Consider the following 16387-nt stretch of genomic DNA (forward strand, 5'->3'; position numbering starts at 1 on the left):
TGTCACTCCAGCTGAAGTACAGTGGCATGATCACATCTCACTGCAGCTGTGACCCCCTGGGCTGAAGTGATCTTCCCACCTTAGCCTCCTGAGTAGTTGGGACTATAGGTGTGTGCCACCATGACCAGCTAATTTTTAAAACAATTTTTCTTTTGTAGAGATGGGGTCTTGCTGTGTTGTCCAAGCTGGTCTTGAACCCCTGGACTCAAGCAATCCTCCTGCTTCAGCCTCGCAAAGTGCTGAGATTACAGGTGAGTTTTCTCAACAGAGTCTTTAGAAGAGCAGAAGTTTTATACTTTTAGATTTTTTATTTAGGTTATGATCCATTTGTTTTTTTGAGATGGAGTTTTGCTCTGTCTCCCTGGCTGGAGTACAACGGCACGATCTTGGCTCACTGCAGCCTCCGCTTCCCAGGTTCAAGCAATTCTACCTGCCTCAGCCTCCCGAGTAGCTGGGATTACAGGCACCCACCACCATGCCCAGCTAATGTTTTTGTATTTTTTTTTTTTTTTTTTTTTTGAGACAGAGTCTCACTCTGTCACCCAGGCTGGAGTGCAGTGGCACGATCTCAGCTCATTGCAAACTCTGCCTCCTGGGTTCACGCCATTCTCCTGCCTCAGCCTCCCAAGTAGCTGGGACTACAGGCGCCCGCCACCACGCCTGGCTAATTTTTTGTATTTTTAGTATTTCACGTGTTAGCCAGGATGGTCTCCATCTCCTGACTTCATGATCCGCCCGCCTCGGCCTCCCAAAGTGCTGGGATTACAGGCGTGAGCCACCAAGCCCGGCATGTTTTTGTATTTTAGTAGAGATGCGGTTTCACCATGTTGGCCAGGCTGGTGTCAAACTCCTGACGTCAGGTGATCCACCTGCCTTGGCCTCCCAAAGTATTGGGATTACAAGCGTGAGCCACCATGCCTGGCTCGTTTTGAGTTAATTATCATATATTGTAGGAGGTAAAAATGGAGAGGTTTTTTTTTTTTTTTGCTTATGGATCCAGTTGTGCCTCTGTTGGAAAGGCCACCCTTTCTCACTGAAGTGTCATGGTAGCCTGAGGTCCATTTCTGGAATGTATGCTGCTTCTCTGATCCAAGTGTCCCACTAATGTAAATACCACACTGTGTCAGTTACTGTAGTTTTTTTTGTTTTTTTTGAGATGGAGTCTTGCTCTGTCGCCAGGCTGGAGTGCAGTGGTGCGATCTTGGCTCACTGCAGCCTCCTCCTGGGTTCAAGTGATTCTCGTGCCTCAGCCTCCTGAGTAGCTGGGATTACAGGCACCCACTACCACACCCAGCTAATTTTTGTATTTTTAGTTGAGACAGGGTTTCACCATGTTGGCCAGGATGGTCTTGATCTCCTGACCTTGTGATCTGCCCACTTTGGCCTCCCAAAGTGCTGGGATTACAGGCGTGAGCCACTGTGCCTGGCCACTGTAGTTTTATAGTAACTTTTGAAAGCAGTGTGAGTTTTCCAAAATTATTCTTCATTTTAAAAATTGTTTTGGCTATTCTGGGTCCTTTATATTTCTATAGAATGTTTAGAACAAGCTGGTCAGTTTCTACAAAGAACCTGGTGAGAATTTGATTGCAAGTGCATTGTAGCTATAAAGCTTAACAATATTGGGTCCTCTGATCCACAGGCACGTACACATCCTCATTTATGTAGGCCACCTTTACCTTCTGTCAGCAATGTTTTGTAGCTTTCAGTGTACCAGTCTTGCACATATTGTGTTAAATTTGTCTCTATTTCATGGTGTTGTTTTTTTTTTTGGCATAGAGACTATCTTTATAAAAATATTTTTAAATATTTTATAGTGGTAAATACACATGATAAAATTTATCAAGTATACAGTTCAGCTTATTTCATTTTTAATGCTATTATAAACTTTGTTTAATTGCAATTTCCAAATATATAGAATACAAGTGATTTTGTTTTTTTGAGATGGAGTCTTGCTCTGTTGCCCAGGCTGGAGTGCAGTGGCACGATCTTGGCTCACTGCAAGCTCCGCCTCCTGGGTTCATGCCATTCTCCTGCCTCCGCCTCCCAAGTAGCTGGGACTATAGGCGCCCCCCACCATGCCCAGCTAATTTTTGGAATACAAGTGATTTTTTAATTTTAATTTTTAATTTTTGTGGGTACATAGTAGGTGTGTATAGTTATGAGGTACATTAGATGTTTTGATACAGGCATGCAATGTGTAACAAACACATCAGGGCAGTTGGGGTATCCATCACCTCAAACATTCAATCCTTTGTGTTATAGACAATCCAATTATATTCTTAGTTGTTTTAAAATGAACAATTTTTTTTTTTTTTTTTTTTTTTGAGATGGAGTCTCTCTCTGTCACTCAGGCTGGAGTGCAGTGGCACGATCTCTGCTCACTGCAACCTCCGCCTCCTGGGTTCAAGCAGTTCTCTTGCCTCAGCCTCCTGAGTAGCTGGAACTACAGGCATATGCCACCATGTCCAGCTAATTTTTGTATTTTTAGTAGAGATGGGGTTTCGCCGTGTTGGCCAGCTGGTCTCTAACTCCCGACCTCAGGTAATCCACCTGCCTTGTCCTCCCGAGGTGCTGGGATTACAGGCATGAGCCACCACGCCTGGCCATGAACAATTAAATTATTTTTTATTATAGTCACCCTGTTGTGCTGGCAAATACTAGGTCTTATTCATTCTTTCTATTTTTTTGTACCCATTAACCCTCTTCACTTCCCCTCTAGATACTCCTCCACTCCCCTTCCCAGCCTCTACTAACCATCCTCTTACTATCTCCATGAGTTCAATTGTTTTAATTTTTAGCTCCCATAGGTAAGTGAGAACATGTATAGCCCTTTCTGTGCCTGGCTTATTTCACTTAACTTAATGACCTCCAGTGCCATCCATGTTGTTGACAACGACAGGCCCTCATTCTTTTTCTTTTTTTGACAGAGTCTTGCTCTGTCACCCAGGCTTGAGTGCAGTGGCGTGATCTCTACTCACTGCAACCTCCGCCTCCCGGGTTCAAGTGATTCTCCTGCCTCAGCCACCTGAGTAGCTGGGACTACAGGCATGCACCACCACACCTGGCTAATTTTTGTATTTTTAGTAGAGATAGGGTTTCATCATGTTGGTAAGGCTGGTTTTGAACTCCTGACCTCTTGATCCACCCTCCTCGGCCTCCCAAAGTGCTGGGTTGCTCTCATTCTTTTTTATGGCTGAATAGTCCTTGATTGTATATATTTACCACATTTTTTAAATCCAGTCATCAGTTGATGTACACTGAGGTTGCTTCCAAATTTTGGCTATTGTGAATAGTGCTGCAATAAACATGGGAGTGCAGGTATCTTTTTCATATACTGATTTCCTTTTTTGGGGGGGTATATACCTAGGAGTGGGACTGCTGGATTTTCAGAGGAACCGCCATTATATTCCTACGAATAGTGTACAAGGGTTTTATTTTCTTCTTGTCCTCTCCAGTGTTTGTTATTGCCTGACTTTTGGATAAAAGCCATTTTGACTGGGGTGAGATGATATTTCCTTGTAGTTTGATTTGTATTTCTCTGATGATCAGCGATATTGAGCACCTTTTTATATACCTGTTTGTCATTTGTATGTCTTTTGTGTTGTTGAGACAGGATCTCTCTCTGTAGCTCAGGCTGGAGTGCAGTGGTGTGAACATAGCTCACTGTAGCCTCAACCTCCTGGACTGAAGCTATCTTTCCACCTCAGCCTCCTGAGTAGCTGGGAATATGGGTGTGTGCCACCAAGCCTGACTAATTTTTTTTTTTTCTTGAGACTGGGTTTTGCCCTGTTTCCCAGACTGGTGTACAAGTGGTATAATCATGACTCACTGCAGCCTTGACTTCCCAGGCTCAATCAGTCCTCCCACCTTAGCCTCCCAAGTAGCTGAGACTACAAGCGTGTGCTACCATGCCTGGCTAATTTTTGTATTTCTTGTAGAGGTGGGGTCTCACTATGTAGCCCAGGCTGGTCTTGAACTCCTGCCCACCTCAGCCGCCCAAAGTGCTGGGATTATAGGTGTGAGCCATCACATGCAGCCACCATATGTCTTCTTTTGAGAAATGTCTATTCAGATCTTTTGCCCATTTTAAAATCAGGTTATTAGATTTTTTTCTATAGAGTTGATTGAGCTCCTTATATATTCTGGTTATTAATCCCTTGTCAGATGGATAGTTTGCAAATACTTTCTGCCATTCCGTGGGTTGTCTTTTCACTTTGTTGACTGTATCCTTTGCTGTGCAGAAGCTTTTTAACTGGATGTGATCCCATTTGTCCGTGTTTGCTTTGGTTGCCTGTGCTTTTGGGGTACTATTCAAGAAATCTTCGTCCAGACCAATGTCCTGGAGAGTTTCCCCAATGTTTTCTTTTAGTAGTTCTTGTATATGGCAAGAGATAGGGGTCTAGTTTCATTCTTTTGCATATGGATATCCAGTTTTCCAGTGCCATTTATTGAAGAGACTGTTCTTTCCCCAGTGTATATTCTTGGCACCTTTGTCAAAAATGAGTTCAAGTTAGATATATGGATTTATCTGTGGGTTCTGTATTCTTTTTTTTTTGAGATGGAGTCTTACTCTGTCGCCCAGGCGGGAGTGCAGTGGCACCATCTCGGCTCACTGCAATCTCCGCCTCCCGGGTTCAAGTGATTCTCCTGCCTCAGCCTCTGGAGTAGCTGGGACTACAGGCATATGCCACCACGCCCAGCTAATTTTTGTATTTTTAGTAGAGATGGGGTTTCACCATGTTAGCCAGACTGGTCTTGAACTCCTGACCTCAGGCTATCCGCCCGCCTCGGCCTCCCAAAGTGCTGGGATTTCAGGCATGAGCCACTGCACCTGGCCTGGTTCTGTATTCTTATCCACTGATCTATGTGTCTGTTTTTATGCCAGTAACATGCCATTTGGGATACTGTAGCTTTGTAGTATAATTTAAAGTCAGGTAATGTGATTTTTCCAGTTTTGTTCCTTTCGCTTAGGATAGCTCTGGCTATTCTGGAATTTTTGTGGTTCTGTGTAAATGTTAGGGTTGTTTTTTCTATTTCTGTGAAGAATGTCATTGGTATTTTTTTTTTTTTTTTTTTTGAGATGGAGTCTTACTCTGTCACCCAGGCTGGAGTGCAGTGGCGTGATCTCGGCTCACTGCAAGCTCCACCTCCCAGGTTCACACCATTCTCCTGCCTCAGCCTCCCAAGTAGCTGGGACTACAGGTGCCCACCACCACACCCAGCTAATTTTTTGTATTTTTTAGTAGAGATGGGGTTTCACCGTGTTAGCCAGGATGATCTCGATCTCCTGACCTCATGATCTGCCCACCTCGGCCTCCCAAAGTGCTGGGATTACAGGCGTGAGCCACCGCGCCCGGCCTGTCATTGGTATTTTATAGGGATTGCATTAAATCTGTAAATTGCTTTGGGTAGTATGAACATTTTAACTATATTTATTCTTCTAATCCATGGACATGGAATGAATATCTTTCCACTTTTTGTGTCTTCAATTTCTTCTATCAGTGTTTTATAGTTTACAGTGTAGAGCTCTTTCATTTGGGTTAATTCTTAGGTATTTTATTTGTAGCTATTTTCAATGGGATTCTTAATTTTTTTTCAGATTGTTCCTGTTTTTTTCAGGATTGTTGCTGTTTTTTTCAGGAGATATTGTATCCTGCAACTTTGCTGACTTTATCAGTTCTAGTAGTTTTTTGGTGTAGTCTTTAGGTTTTTCCGAATACAAGATCATGTCATCTGCAAACAAGGATAATTTGACTTCTTCCTTTCTAATTTGGATGCTTTTTATTTCTTTCTCTTGTCTGATTGCTCTAACGAGGACTTCCAGTACTATGTTGAATCACAGTGGTGAAAGTAGGCATTCTTGTCATGTTCCTGGTCCTAGAGGAAAGGCTTTCAGTTTTTCCCCATTCAGTATGATACTAGCCATATATAGGTCTGTCATATATGGCTTTTATTATGTTGTGGTATGTTCCTTACATACCCAGTTTTTTGAGGGTTTTTATCATGAAAGGATACTGAATTTTATCAAATACCTTTTCAGCACCAATTGAAATAATCATATGTTTTTTGTCTTTCATTCTGTTGATATGATATATCACATTAATTGATTTGCATTTGCTGAACTATCCTTGAATCCCTGGGATAAGTCCCACTTGGTCATGCCAGATGATCTTTTTAATGTGTTGTTGAATTCCATTTGCTAATATTTTGTTGAGGATTTTTGCATCAGTTTTTATCAGTGATATTGGCCTATAGTTTTCTTTCTTTTTTTTTTTTTTGATGTGTTTTTGTCTGGTTTTGGTATCACGGTAATACTGGCTTCACAGAATAAGTTTGGAAGTATTCCTTCCTTCTGTATATTTCTGAATAGTTTAAGTAGGATTGGTATTAGTTATTTAAGTGTTTGGTAGAATTCAGCAGTGAAGCTATTGGGTCCCGGCCTTTTCTTTGCTGGGAGACTTTTTATTATGGCTTCAGTTATTGTTACTTGTTATTGGTCTGTTTGTTTTGGATTTCTTCATGGTTCAATCTTGGTAGATTGCATGTATCTAGGAATTTGTCCATTTCCTCTAGATTTTCTAATGTATTGGCATGTAGTTGCTCATAGTAGCCACCAATGATCCTTTAATTTCTGTAATATCAGTTGTAATGTTTCCTTTGTCATCTCTGATTTTATTTATTTGGGTCTTCTCTCTTTTTTTCTTAGTCTGGCTAAAGGTTTGTCATTTTGTTTACCTTTCCAAAAAACCAACTTTTTGTTTCTTTTCACAAAACCAATCTTTTGTATTTTTTTATTTCATATTCATTTATTTCTGCTCTGATCTTTGTTATTTCTTTTCTTTCTTTTCTTTTTTTCAAATTTTGAGACGGAGCCTTGCTGTGTCACCCAGGCTGGAATGCAGTGGCACAGTCTCGGCTCACTGCAACCTCTGCCTCCTGGGTTCAGGCGATTCTCATGCCTTAGCCTCTCAAGTAGCTGGGACTACAGGCAAGTGCCACCATGCCCAGCTTATTTTTGTTTTTTTAGTAGAGACAGGGTTTCACCTTGTTGGCTAGGCTGGTCTCGATCTCCTGACTTTGTGATCTGTCTGCCTCGGCCTCTCAAAGTGCTGGGATTATAAGCGTGAGCCACCATGCCTGGCCTGTTCTTGTTTTTCTGTTTCTTTAGGATGCATCATTAGGTTGTTTACTTGAAGTTTTTCTTCTTCTTTTTTTATTTTTTTAAAATTCAGGCCCCCACAAAAGCATTTTCTTCTTTTTTGATGTGGCACTTATAGCTATAAACTTCCCTCTTAGTACTGCTTTTGCTGCATCCCATAGGTTTTGGTATGTTGTGCTTCCATTATCATGTGTTTCAATAAATTTTTCAATTTCCTTCATTTCTTCATTGACCCACTTCATTCAGGAGCATGTTGTTTAATGTCTATGTGTTTGCATAGTTTCCAAAATTCCTCGTTATTGACTTCTAGTTTTATTCCAAAAATACATGTGATTTTTTTATATTGACCTTGTATCCTGTTACTTTGCCAAATTAATAGTTCTAGTTGCTTTATGTAGATGATTTGGGGCTATGAAAGTCTAGTTATAATAATTACATTTATTTAGTACGTCTGTATCAGGCATTACTCCAGGTGTCCTCACAGTTTTTTATTTGATCATACCGGCAACACTGTGAGGAAACTGACCTCACAGTGGAAGTCACTGGCTTGCCCAAGGTCCCCAGCTCATATGTATCAGAACCAGACTTAGGGCCTAATTTTGAGGGTAAGTCAAAAAGCTAGAATCCTTTTTCTGAAGACTTTCTGTGTGCCAGGTGCAGTACTGAGACTTTGATGCATAATTTTCCACTAAATCCCCAAAGGCCCCCACGAGGTAGATGCTGTTTTCATCCCTGTGTCACCACACAGGGACCAGACAACCTGCTGAGGGATAGAGATACTCATGTGAGAAGCTGGTGGTATCTGTGCGCAGTGGCCACAAAAGTGCTCATGGCTGGGCTCCAGGAGGCTCATGGGGAACCCCATGCCCTCTTCTATTTTTACCTCTTACTATATATAATTTAACCCTGGCTGGGTACAGTGGGTCATGCCTGTAATCCCAGCACTTTGGGAGGCTGAGGTGGGTGGATCACAAGTTCAGGAGTTCAAGACCAGCCTGGCCAACATGGTGAAACCCTGTCTCTACTAAAAATACAAAAAACTTAGCCGGGAATGGTGGCGGGCGCCTGTGATCCTAGCTACTTGGGAGGCTGAGGCAGGAGAATCACTTGAACCCGGGAGGTAGAGGTTGCAGTGAGCCGAGATCGCGCCATTGCACTCCAGCCTGGGTGACAGAGCAAGACTGTCTCTAAAAAAAAAAAAAACCCCAAATGGGTTAAATACATATATACATATAAAAGCTAAAAGTGTAAAACTTCTGCTCTTCAAAAGGCACGTTCAGAAAATGAAAAGACAAATCACAGATCATGAAAAAATATTTGCAAAATGCATTGTCTGATAAAGGACTGGTTTCTAGAATACATTAACTATTCTCACAACTCAATACAAACAGCCCACTTTGTTTTGCCATTTATGTGACCCCTGCTAAGTCACAGACCCTCTCTGAGCCTCCGTTTCTTCATCTGTACGGGATCTCGTCACCACTGTCGTGGCACATCATTTTCCCACGCAAACCCTTTCTGCAGAGCAGCTCCGTATTTTGTCTGCAGAGTGGCGCCGGTCCAAGATGAAACACGCAAACTGGGTGTGTGTGATTGGAAACGTTCATGGCAATTTGTTAGTGATGCAGTGTTCAGGCACATGATTTGATTTCATATCTTACAAAAGCATTGGTCACAATGCAGTGGAAATTAAAAAAACAAAACCTGACCCTTCTCTTCCCACACTCCCAGATTTTCCATGTTCCAGCCACACTCTAGGGTTTTCCCCATTCCTCAAACACCTGAGCACCGGCCTGCCTTGGAACATCAGTGTTTGTTGTTCCCTCTGCCTGGAATGTCCTTGCCGACCTGCGGAGAGCTGGCCGCCTTGTCAGTCGGGTCCAGAGCAGATGGCGCCTTTGCAGTGAGGCCTCTGTGTGAGGCTGGAGCTCTGTGCTGACTGCAGAGCCCTTGCCCCCTGGCTGGCGTTGTCTGTGGCCTGTGTGCCTCCTCCTGCTATGTGCACTCCATGGGTCTCCTGTTGACCGTTGTCTCTCTGGTTCCTGGAACTGTACCTCATGCAATATTGGCTAAATTACTACACAAGTAAGGAAAGTTTGGCTACTTGGAAGGTTGCTGTGAGGCTTAGATACGATGGCGGACACTGCATGCCTATGGAGTAGGTCTGCTAAAAATGTTAGCCCCAGGTTCTTGCTCCCCATCCAGCCTGCACCAGCAATTTACAGTCCTGTGGGGCAGATGTGAAGTAAGTTATAGAGATGTATAGCTCCGACTGTGACATTGCTAGGAAGGACAATTAGACTGGGAAGGCTCAGGGAAGGCTGAGGAGGTGACAGCTTTAGAAGGATAGGTGCTCACTGGGCTAGGAGAAGGGCCCTGTGCATACGCGTGTGTGTGTGTGCATGTGTGTGTGCACATGTCTCGTGTGTGCATGTGTGCACGTGTCCATGAAGGAATGTTCCAGTCAGAGGAAATGGCACATTTGAGGCTCTGAGCAGGAAAAAGCATAATACAGTCAAGCAGTGAGAGGAGGTTGTTGTGGGTGGGCGTGGCAAGCGAGGTGGCCACAGGGAAAGGTGGCGCTGAGACAGTGGTAGGGCTGGTCTGCTCTGCAGATCCGGCCCTTTTCTCATGTCCTGTGTGCTGGCCGGTTGCAGAGGGTCATGCAGTGTCTGCCTTTGTGAAGTGGAACTCCTGAAGCGACCTCCAACTGGAAGAAAGCCACCCTAAGGCACCCGTGTCCCATCCCCTTGTCATACACAGGGAAAAACGGAGTCCCTGAGAGGGCAAGGACCTGCCCGGCTCTGCCCCAGGGTGGCAGCTGATGCCCTGAGCTCCCTGCGCAGCCTGGGTCACTCAGTATTTCTGTTTGTTTATGCAGGAACCAGAGGAGCTTTGGGGAAAAGTGCATCCAGTCCTGCCCCTCCTCTGCTTAAAATCTGCTGCTGGTTAACCTCTGTAGTTGTAACAGGGTCTGTGAGTTAAGGCGTTGGTTGCCAATGTCAGAAATCAACAAAGGTGTTGGAATCTGGGTGGCTGTAGAGACAGCCTGGAGCTGGGCAGGGCTCAGTCAGGGTGCCTGGGGCCCATGGGCCAGAGCAGGTGCCATGCTTAGGCCATGCCCACCCCTGGCTGCACTGGGGTGGTGAGAGCAGCCAGGACCAGCTACCCTATAGGAAAAAGTCAATTTCCCCGGAATCGAGGAAAAGGGAAAGGATGCCGAGAGGCTACCAGTGGCGAGAGGATGCTGGTGGCTTGCCAGGCCCCGGTCTGCTCCCCGCCCCCTGGGGAGCACCAGCACCCCAGTTTGCTATCCATCGGCCCAGACACACCCTGCCCCATGTCCATTAGCGCCTAGAACGTGCTGTGTGCTAGGGGTGCCCCTGTGGTCAGCTTGCCTGTCCTGAAGAAAGCCTTCCTTGGGCAGCCTGTGGCTTCTTTGTAGGCCTGTCCGAGGTGTTATGTAACCATTGTTTAAGAGGGCCTTGACCACTGTCTCCTCAGCTGTAAGCTCCCTGAGGGTAGGAACTGCTTTTTGTCTTGGTTTTCTTTCTTCAGTGCCTAACAGAACACACTGCCCACATGCATGTGGGGCAGGAGGTGGCAGTGGCCCAGCAGGTGGCAGGGGTGGCACACACGGCCGCCCTCTGCTCCCTGTGTTTGGGTTATGCTGTGCAGTGTTCGCTGGGTGTGAAGGGGGGACAGGGCTGGGTTTGTCGTGACTCTGCTGCTTTCTAGCTACTGGGGTGTGGACCCGCCATGCATGCTCCCTGAGTGCTGGCATCCTGGGCTGGACTCCCTCCCAGCACTGACTGCCTGGCGCTGGGCCTTGGTGTCAGGCCTCCGTCCCTCCCTGCCTGTTAGCTGAGATCTAGGCTGACCCCTGCCCTCAGCTCTTGGTCGGCTCCCAGGTCTGATGTCACTTTCTTCTCACCACCCACCCCCGCCTGTTTGCGTCCAGTATGCCTGGGTGGAGAAGTACTTCGGCCCTGACTTTCTGGAGCAGATTGTGCTGACCAGAGACAAGACCGTGGTCTCTGCTGACCTTCTCATAGATGACCGGCCAGACATCACAGGCAAGTGGCCTGCGACAGGTGAGCACGTGGGGAGGGCCCCAGCCTTGGCCCCCTTCTCCTGGGCAGTGAGCACTCAGTTGCTTCCTGCCCCACTTAGTCACCAGCTGTTTGCCAGGCACTGAGCCCCTCCCCTTCGGGAAGACAAGGCCCCCTCTGTATGGGCTGTGGCCTGGTGCTCCTGGGAGCTGGGAGGAGTGGGTGCCAGCTCTAAGGTTAGCTTGAGGGGTGGCCTTGGGGAAGTCCCTTCAGCTTCAAAGCCTTGTCTTCCTCATGTAACATGGGGACTCAACTCTGGTTTCCAAATGTTTGTTTTTAGCAACAAAACCCATTTTTTCCCCCAAAAGCAATGTGGACTGATGCAATGAATGACAGGAGGGCAGAGCAGAGCTCCTGCGGGGAAGATGGGTTGGGACAGAAGACCCCCCTCCCAAAAACCAAACAAGCCAGTCAACCTTGAACTGCCATAGAAACGAGAGGGAGACGGGCGTGGCGACTCACACCTGTAATTTGGGAGGCTGATGCGGGTGGATGGCTTGAGCCCAGGAGTGTGAAACCAGCCTAGCCAACATAGCGAGACTCTCTGCAAAAAATACAAAAATTATCTGGGCATGGTGGTGCATGCCTGTAGTCCCAGCTACTTCAGGGGCTGAAGTGGAAGGATTGTTTGAGCCTGGGAGTTGGAGACCAGCCTGGGCAATGTGGTGAGACTCCCTGTCTCTACAAAAAAAAAAAAAAAAAAAAATTAGCTGGTCATGGTGGTGCATGCCTGTGGTCCCTGCTACTCTGGAGGCTGAGGTGGGAAAATCACCTGAGCTGGGGAGGTAGAGGCTGCAGCGAGTTGTGATTGCACCACTGCATTCCAGTCCTGGTGACAGAGTAAGACCCTGTCTCGAGAAAACAAAACAAAACACAACACAGCACAGGAGAGGGGAAGTTTTTTGGTTTACCTAACTGGAAAGAGGGGTGAGGAGGGCTTCGGCCGGCCAAATCTAGGCGTTGAAACTGCCCGTGAGTGTTGTTTCTTTGCCTCCTGGCTCTGCCCTGGCCTGGTTTTCGACATCCTCCTCCTGGTAGCCGTCAGTAGTTTCAGGTCGAGTCTTTTGGACACCCCAGTGGGAATATACATTCTGTTTTTTCCCTGATTGTTTTAGAACTGGCTTGGGAAACATGCCCACCTCCATCACTGCATCCAGAGGGTGGACTCCACGAGTGTACCCACCCCACCCCACCCTCCCCAGCCTCGTGGGTTCCTGCCAGAGTCAGGGCAGACAGTGGCCTGTGGGGGGCCATGACCTTGAGGGCCCAAAGGCTGGCTTGGCCTCCATCTCCAGCCACAGGTTGCTGGGGGCGGGTGTATAACCCAAAGGGGTGGCGTCTCACCAGCAGCACCAGTGTGGACACGAGGGATTGAGGCCTGGAGAGGCTGTAGGGGCCTGTGGTCAGTGGCTGGTGAGCTGCAGAGCTGGTGCCACCCGGCCTTCCCACACTGGGCCAGCAGGATGGCGGGCATGGAGAGGGAAGTCAGGGGACACCATGTGGTGTAAGCCATCAGGATGGCGGGGCACGGAGAGGGAAGTCAGGGGACACCATGTGGTGTAAGCCATCAGGATGGCGGGGCACGGAGAGGGAAGTCAGGGGACACCGTGTGGTGTAAGCCATCAGGATGGCGGGGCACGGAGAGGGAAGTCAGGGGACACCGTGTGGTGTAAGCCATCAGGATGGCGGGGCACGGAGAGGGAAGTCAGGGGACACCGTGTGGTGTAAGCCATCAGGATGGCGGGGCACGGAGAGGGAAGTCAGGGAACACCGTGTGGTATAAGCCATCGGGATGGCGGGGCGCATGTCCCTTGGCAGTGCTGGTGGTGACGGCGGCCCACACAGTCCTGTTGACCGAGCACTGGCTGCACGTGCTGAGGGCCTCCTTGCCGCATCTCGTGCCATCCTCACACCTGTTGCGAGGCAGGTGTGCGTGCAGTCACCACTTTACAGAGGAAACAAGTTTCGGCGAGGCCAGATGCCTGCCTGGATACCCAGGTTTCCACCCTAGGCAGCTGCGCCCCAGGTCTCCACTGCTGAGCTGAGTGCCACTTTCCCACCCACAGGGGCCGAGCCAACCCCCCGCTGGGAGCATGTCCTCTTCACTGCTTGCCACAACCAGCACCTGCAGCTACAGCCCCCCCGCCGCAGGCTGCACTCGTGGGCGGACGACTGGAAGGCCATTCTGGACAGCAAGCGGCCCTGCTGAGCTGGACTGTGCTTCAGGCTCCTCTGTGGGGCTCTGACCTCAGGGCTCCCAGCTCGGGGCCTGTGGGGCCAGTACACTTGTCTGGGAGTCCCTCCTAGACTCCTGGGCCCCATGACCTCCTGCTGCATGTCCCTTCCCTTCCCCAGCCCTGCCAGGCCTTAACCTGATCATGGGGCAGGGCTGGGCCCTCTGGGCGCTTGGACATAGACACGTGGTCCCAGGCCATTCAGCTTGACCTCAGGCAGCAGGCTCCAAGCTGCCAGAAGCCCAGGGGCTCAGGACAGGGAGGAGTCGAGGCCACTGTTCAGGGGGCTGGCGGCCGTCTCCACTCCCTAGGCAAGTTCTCTGAGGCAGAGGGGGGTTCCCTGTTCCCAGAGTCTGTAGCCATCAGCAAGGAGGACCAGGAACCCAGCGACTGAGGTGCTTCCAGGTGGGGATGAGCCCCTCATGGTCTCAGCCACAGCACCCCTTATTCCGGCTGCCCTGCCCAACCTGCTCACCCCACATGACCTTCTGTGTATTCAGCAAACACTCACTAGGTGACAGCGGCCACCAGGCTCTGTGCTGGGGAACGATACTGGCCCTGGCCTCGACCAGCTCAGAGGTTTCTCACACCTCTGTTCCCAGGGCCCTGCTCAGGGCCCAGCATAGAGTCCGTAGGCTTGAACATGTGTTGAGTGCATGAAAAATAAATGCTGTTCATGTGTGTAGCTCAAGGCTGTGGCCTGCCCCAAGATCCTCTAGCGTCTGCCCCCCTGGGGACCCAGCTTCAGGTCTTATACGTGTCTGGGCAGTTCCACTGCATTGAAGACAGGCAGAGGAAGGCATGACTTCAGCCCATGCGTCGCAGGGTGGGCCCTAGCAGTGGTCTCCTCGGGCCACCCACCCACTCTCGTTGGTGAGACTTAGGTGGGTCTTAGCGGTGGCCTCCTTGGGCCACCCACTCGATCCGGTTAGTGAGGCTTAGGAGATGGGTCTTAGCGGTGGTCTCCTCAGGCCACCCACCCCCTCTGGTTGGTGAGGTTTAGGAGATGGGCTCCAGACACTTGGTTGCTCTCTCAAGTGCCTCCTTCCCGCACCTGCCCCAGTGCCCCAGAGCAGGGTCCCCCGTCCTCCATTCTCCCAAGGCCAAGTTTCTGTGGGATCGCAGGAGCCCTGTGGGGAAGGCTGGTGTTAGAGCCTCAGCTTCTGTTCCTTTTGACCCACTGGGAAGTGACAGCTTGAACCAGCCACCTCCCCACTACCCTTTGGAGAGGTTTTGGGACCACTTTCTTGTCCTTATGCCCTTCCCCTTACTGCTCTGGCCACTCTCCCATCATGGCCCTTGAAGGGAACATGGGTTGCCCACGCCCCTAATTCACCCCACCTCTGGGGCCCTCCTGGCAGGCCTCTCTGCCTTATATGACAGAGATACTTTGGGCTGCCCTGGAGGCAGGGTCAGATAGGAGAGAAGACAAGGGGAAGGCACCCATGGCCCAAGGTTGGCAGAGTTTTTTGGTTTTCTTGTTCTTATAGTCTCAGGAGCTTGGGCTCCATCACCCACCGTAGGGAGGACCCCTCCAGGCTCCATCACCCCAGCTTAGGGAGGAAGAACTCTAGGCTTGGCCAAAGGCAGATCTCCACGGCACCCCCACCCCCCCACCCGCTGAACTGACATTTTTCTTTGGGGTGAAGGGGAGAGGCTGGACCAGGAATATAGTTGGGGTTGCATCACATGATCTGAAACCATCTGGTCCAGGCAGGGTGGTGGTTGGAGGAGTCCTCGCTGTCTTGCCACATGGCTCTGGAGGGAAGTCTGACCCTGGGGTGCTGGCTACCCAGCTGCTCCTGAGTCCCTCTGCCTCTTCCTGCTGTCTGAGGTCTTACCTGTGGGGCCCTGAAAGTCCCCCCTCATGAAGGGCCAGGAGAATGTGTAATGTGCAACTCCTCCCCAGCAGGGCCTGTCCACCTGCTCCACGCCCTCTGTCCTGAGAGGGACTGCCCCATCAGAAGACTCGAGTCACAGGGACTCCTGGGGCCAGCCACACCCTGAAAACATGGTGACTATTACTTGGGGTGCAGAAAGCAACTTGGCTTGTTTCCATCCTGGGGATCCTTCTGATGACAGAAAATCCTGTCTGGATTTTCTCAGCTGCATCCTGGTTTCTCCTTCCTCCTACCCAGGGAGAGCCCTGGGCCTGGGGGCCGACTTGGTGTAGGGGTGTGGGTCGGGTTGCTGAGAGCGGTGTTCACGGACCCCGAGGGAGCTGTGGAGGGGCCCTGAGGCCTTCTGTCCACAAAGAGGGGAGCAGGGCTTGGCGGGGTACCACTGGGGGACATTCCCTCCTGCCTCTTGCCCCAGCCAGGGGATCTTTGTTGAGTCTAGGGCAGGGCAGGGCAGGGCTGGGCAGTCTCCGTCAGCTCCTAACCAAGCGTCCGCAAGAATAACATGCTCTGAATCCTTCAGAAGACGGACAGTTCCGAAACCTTTTAGACTGATAATTACCATCAGTTTTAAAGGTCAGTTTAGGAACTCCATGCTCCAAATGCCGCATTTGTTATCTGCTGTTAATATCACTCACCCCGAGGTGGGCAGCTGCTTCAGCCGCATAATTTATTTAAAGAAGAAAAAATAATTGCAGGGGCAAAAATGTTTCAGAACATGGCCCCACCCGACAAATGGTCTCAAAGCAACTTGCTGTGACGGTGACAAGCGCTTCAAGGGGTGACTGAGAGGCTGCCGAGGCACTGTGGAGCAGCAGGAGGAGGCCCGTAGGGCCTCAGGTCCCAGCATGGTCTCCCATGTGGAAGAAGGGGCCAGCCCCTGGCTGAGGCGCCCTGCAGAGGCCCAGGGCTGGGGGGAGCTTGCTGAGGTGGAAACGGGAAGCAGGTGTTGACGAGCGAGGTGCCGTCTGCACCTGGATGTTC

General features: G+C 49.3%; 1 protein-coding gene across 2 annotated transcripts in view; it reads left to right on the top strand.

Moving 5' to 3' along the window:
• NT5M (5',3'-nucleotidase, mitochondrial) overlaps positions 1-14196 on the top strand; it is a 44305-nt gene extending 30109 nt beyond the window's left edge. The window contains exons 4-5 of one of the 2 annotated variants that reach the window (XM_055241098.2): positions 11121-11235; positions 13338-14196. In XM_055241098.2, coding sequence (XP_055097073.1) covers positions 11121-11235; positions 13338-13480 — 258 coding nt within the window. In that variant the 3' untranslated portion in view covers positions 13481-14196. Of the gene's footprint in view, positions 1-11120; positions 11254-13337 lie in introns of both variants that reach the window. The other variant, XM_055241097.2, reaches the window with a different exon arrangement.
• Positions 14197-16387: the final 2191 nt, after the last annotated feature.

This window comes from Symphalangus syndactylus, chromosome 14, assembly GCF_028878055.3.
Source record: "Symphalangus syndactylus isolate Jambi chromosome 14, NHGRI_mSymSyn1-v2.1_pri, whole genome shotgun sequence".
NCBI classification, from domain to species: domain Eukaryota; kingdom Metazoa; phylum Chordata; class Mammalia; order Primates; family Hylobatidae; genus Symphalangus; species Symphalangus syndactylus.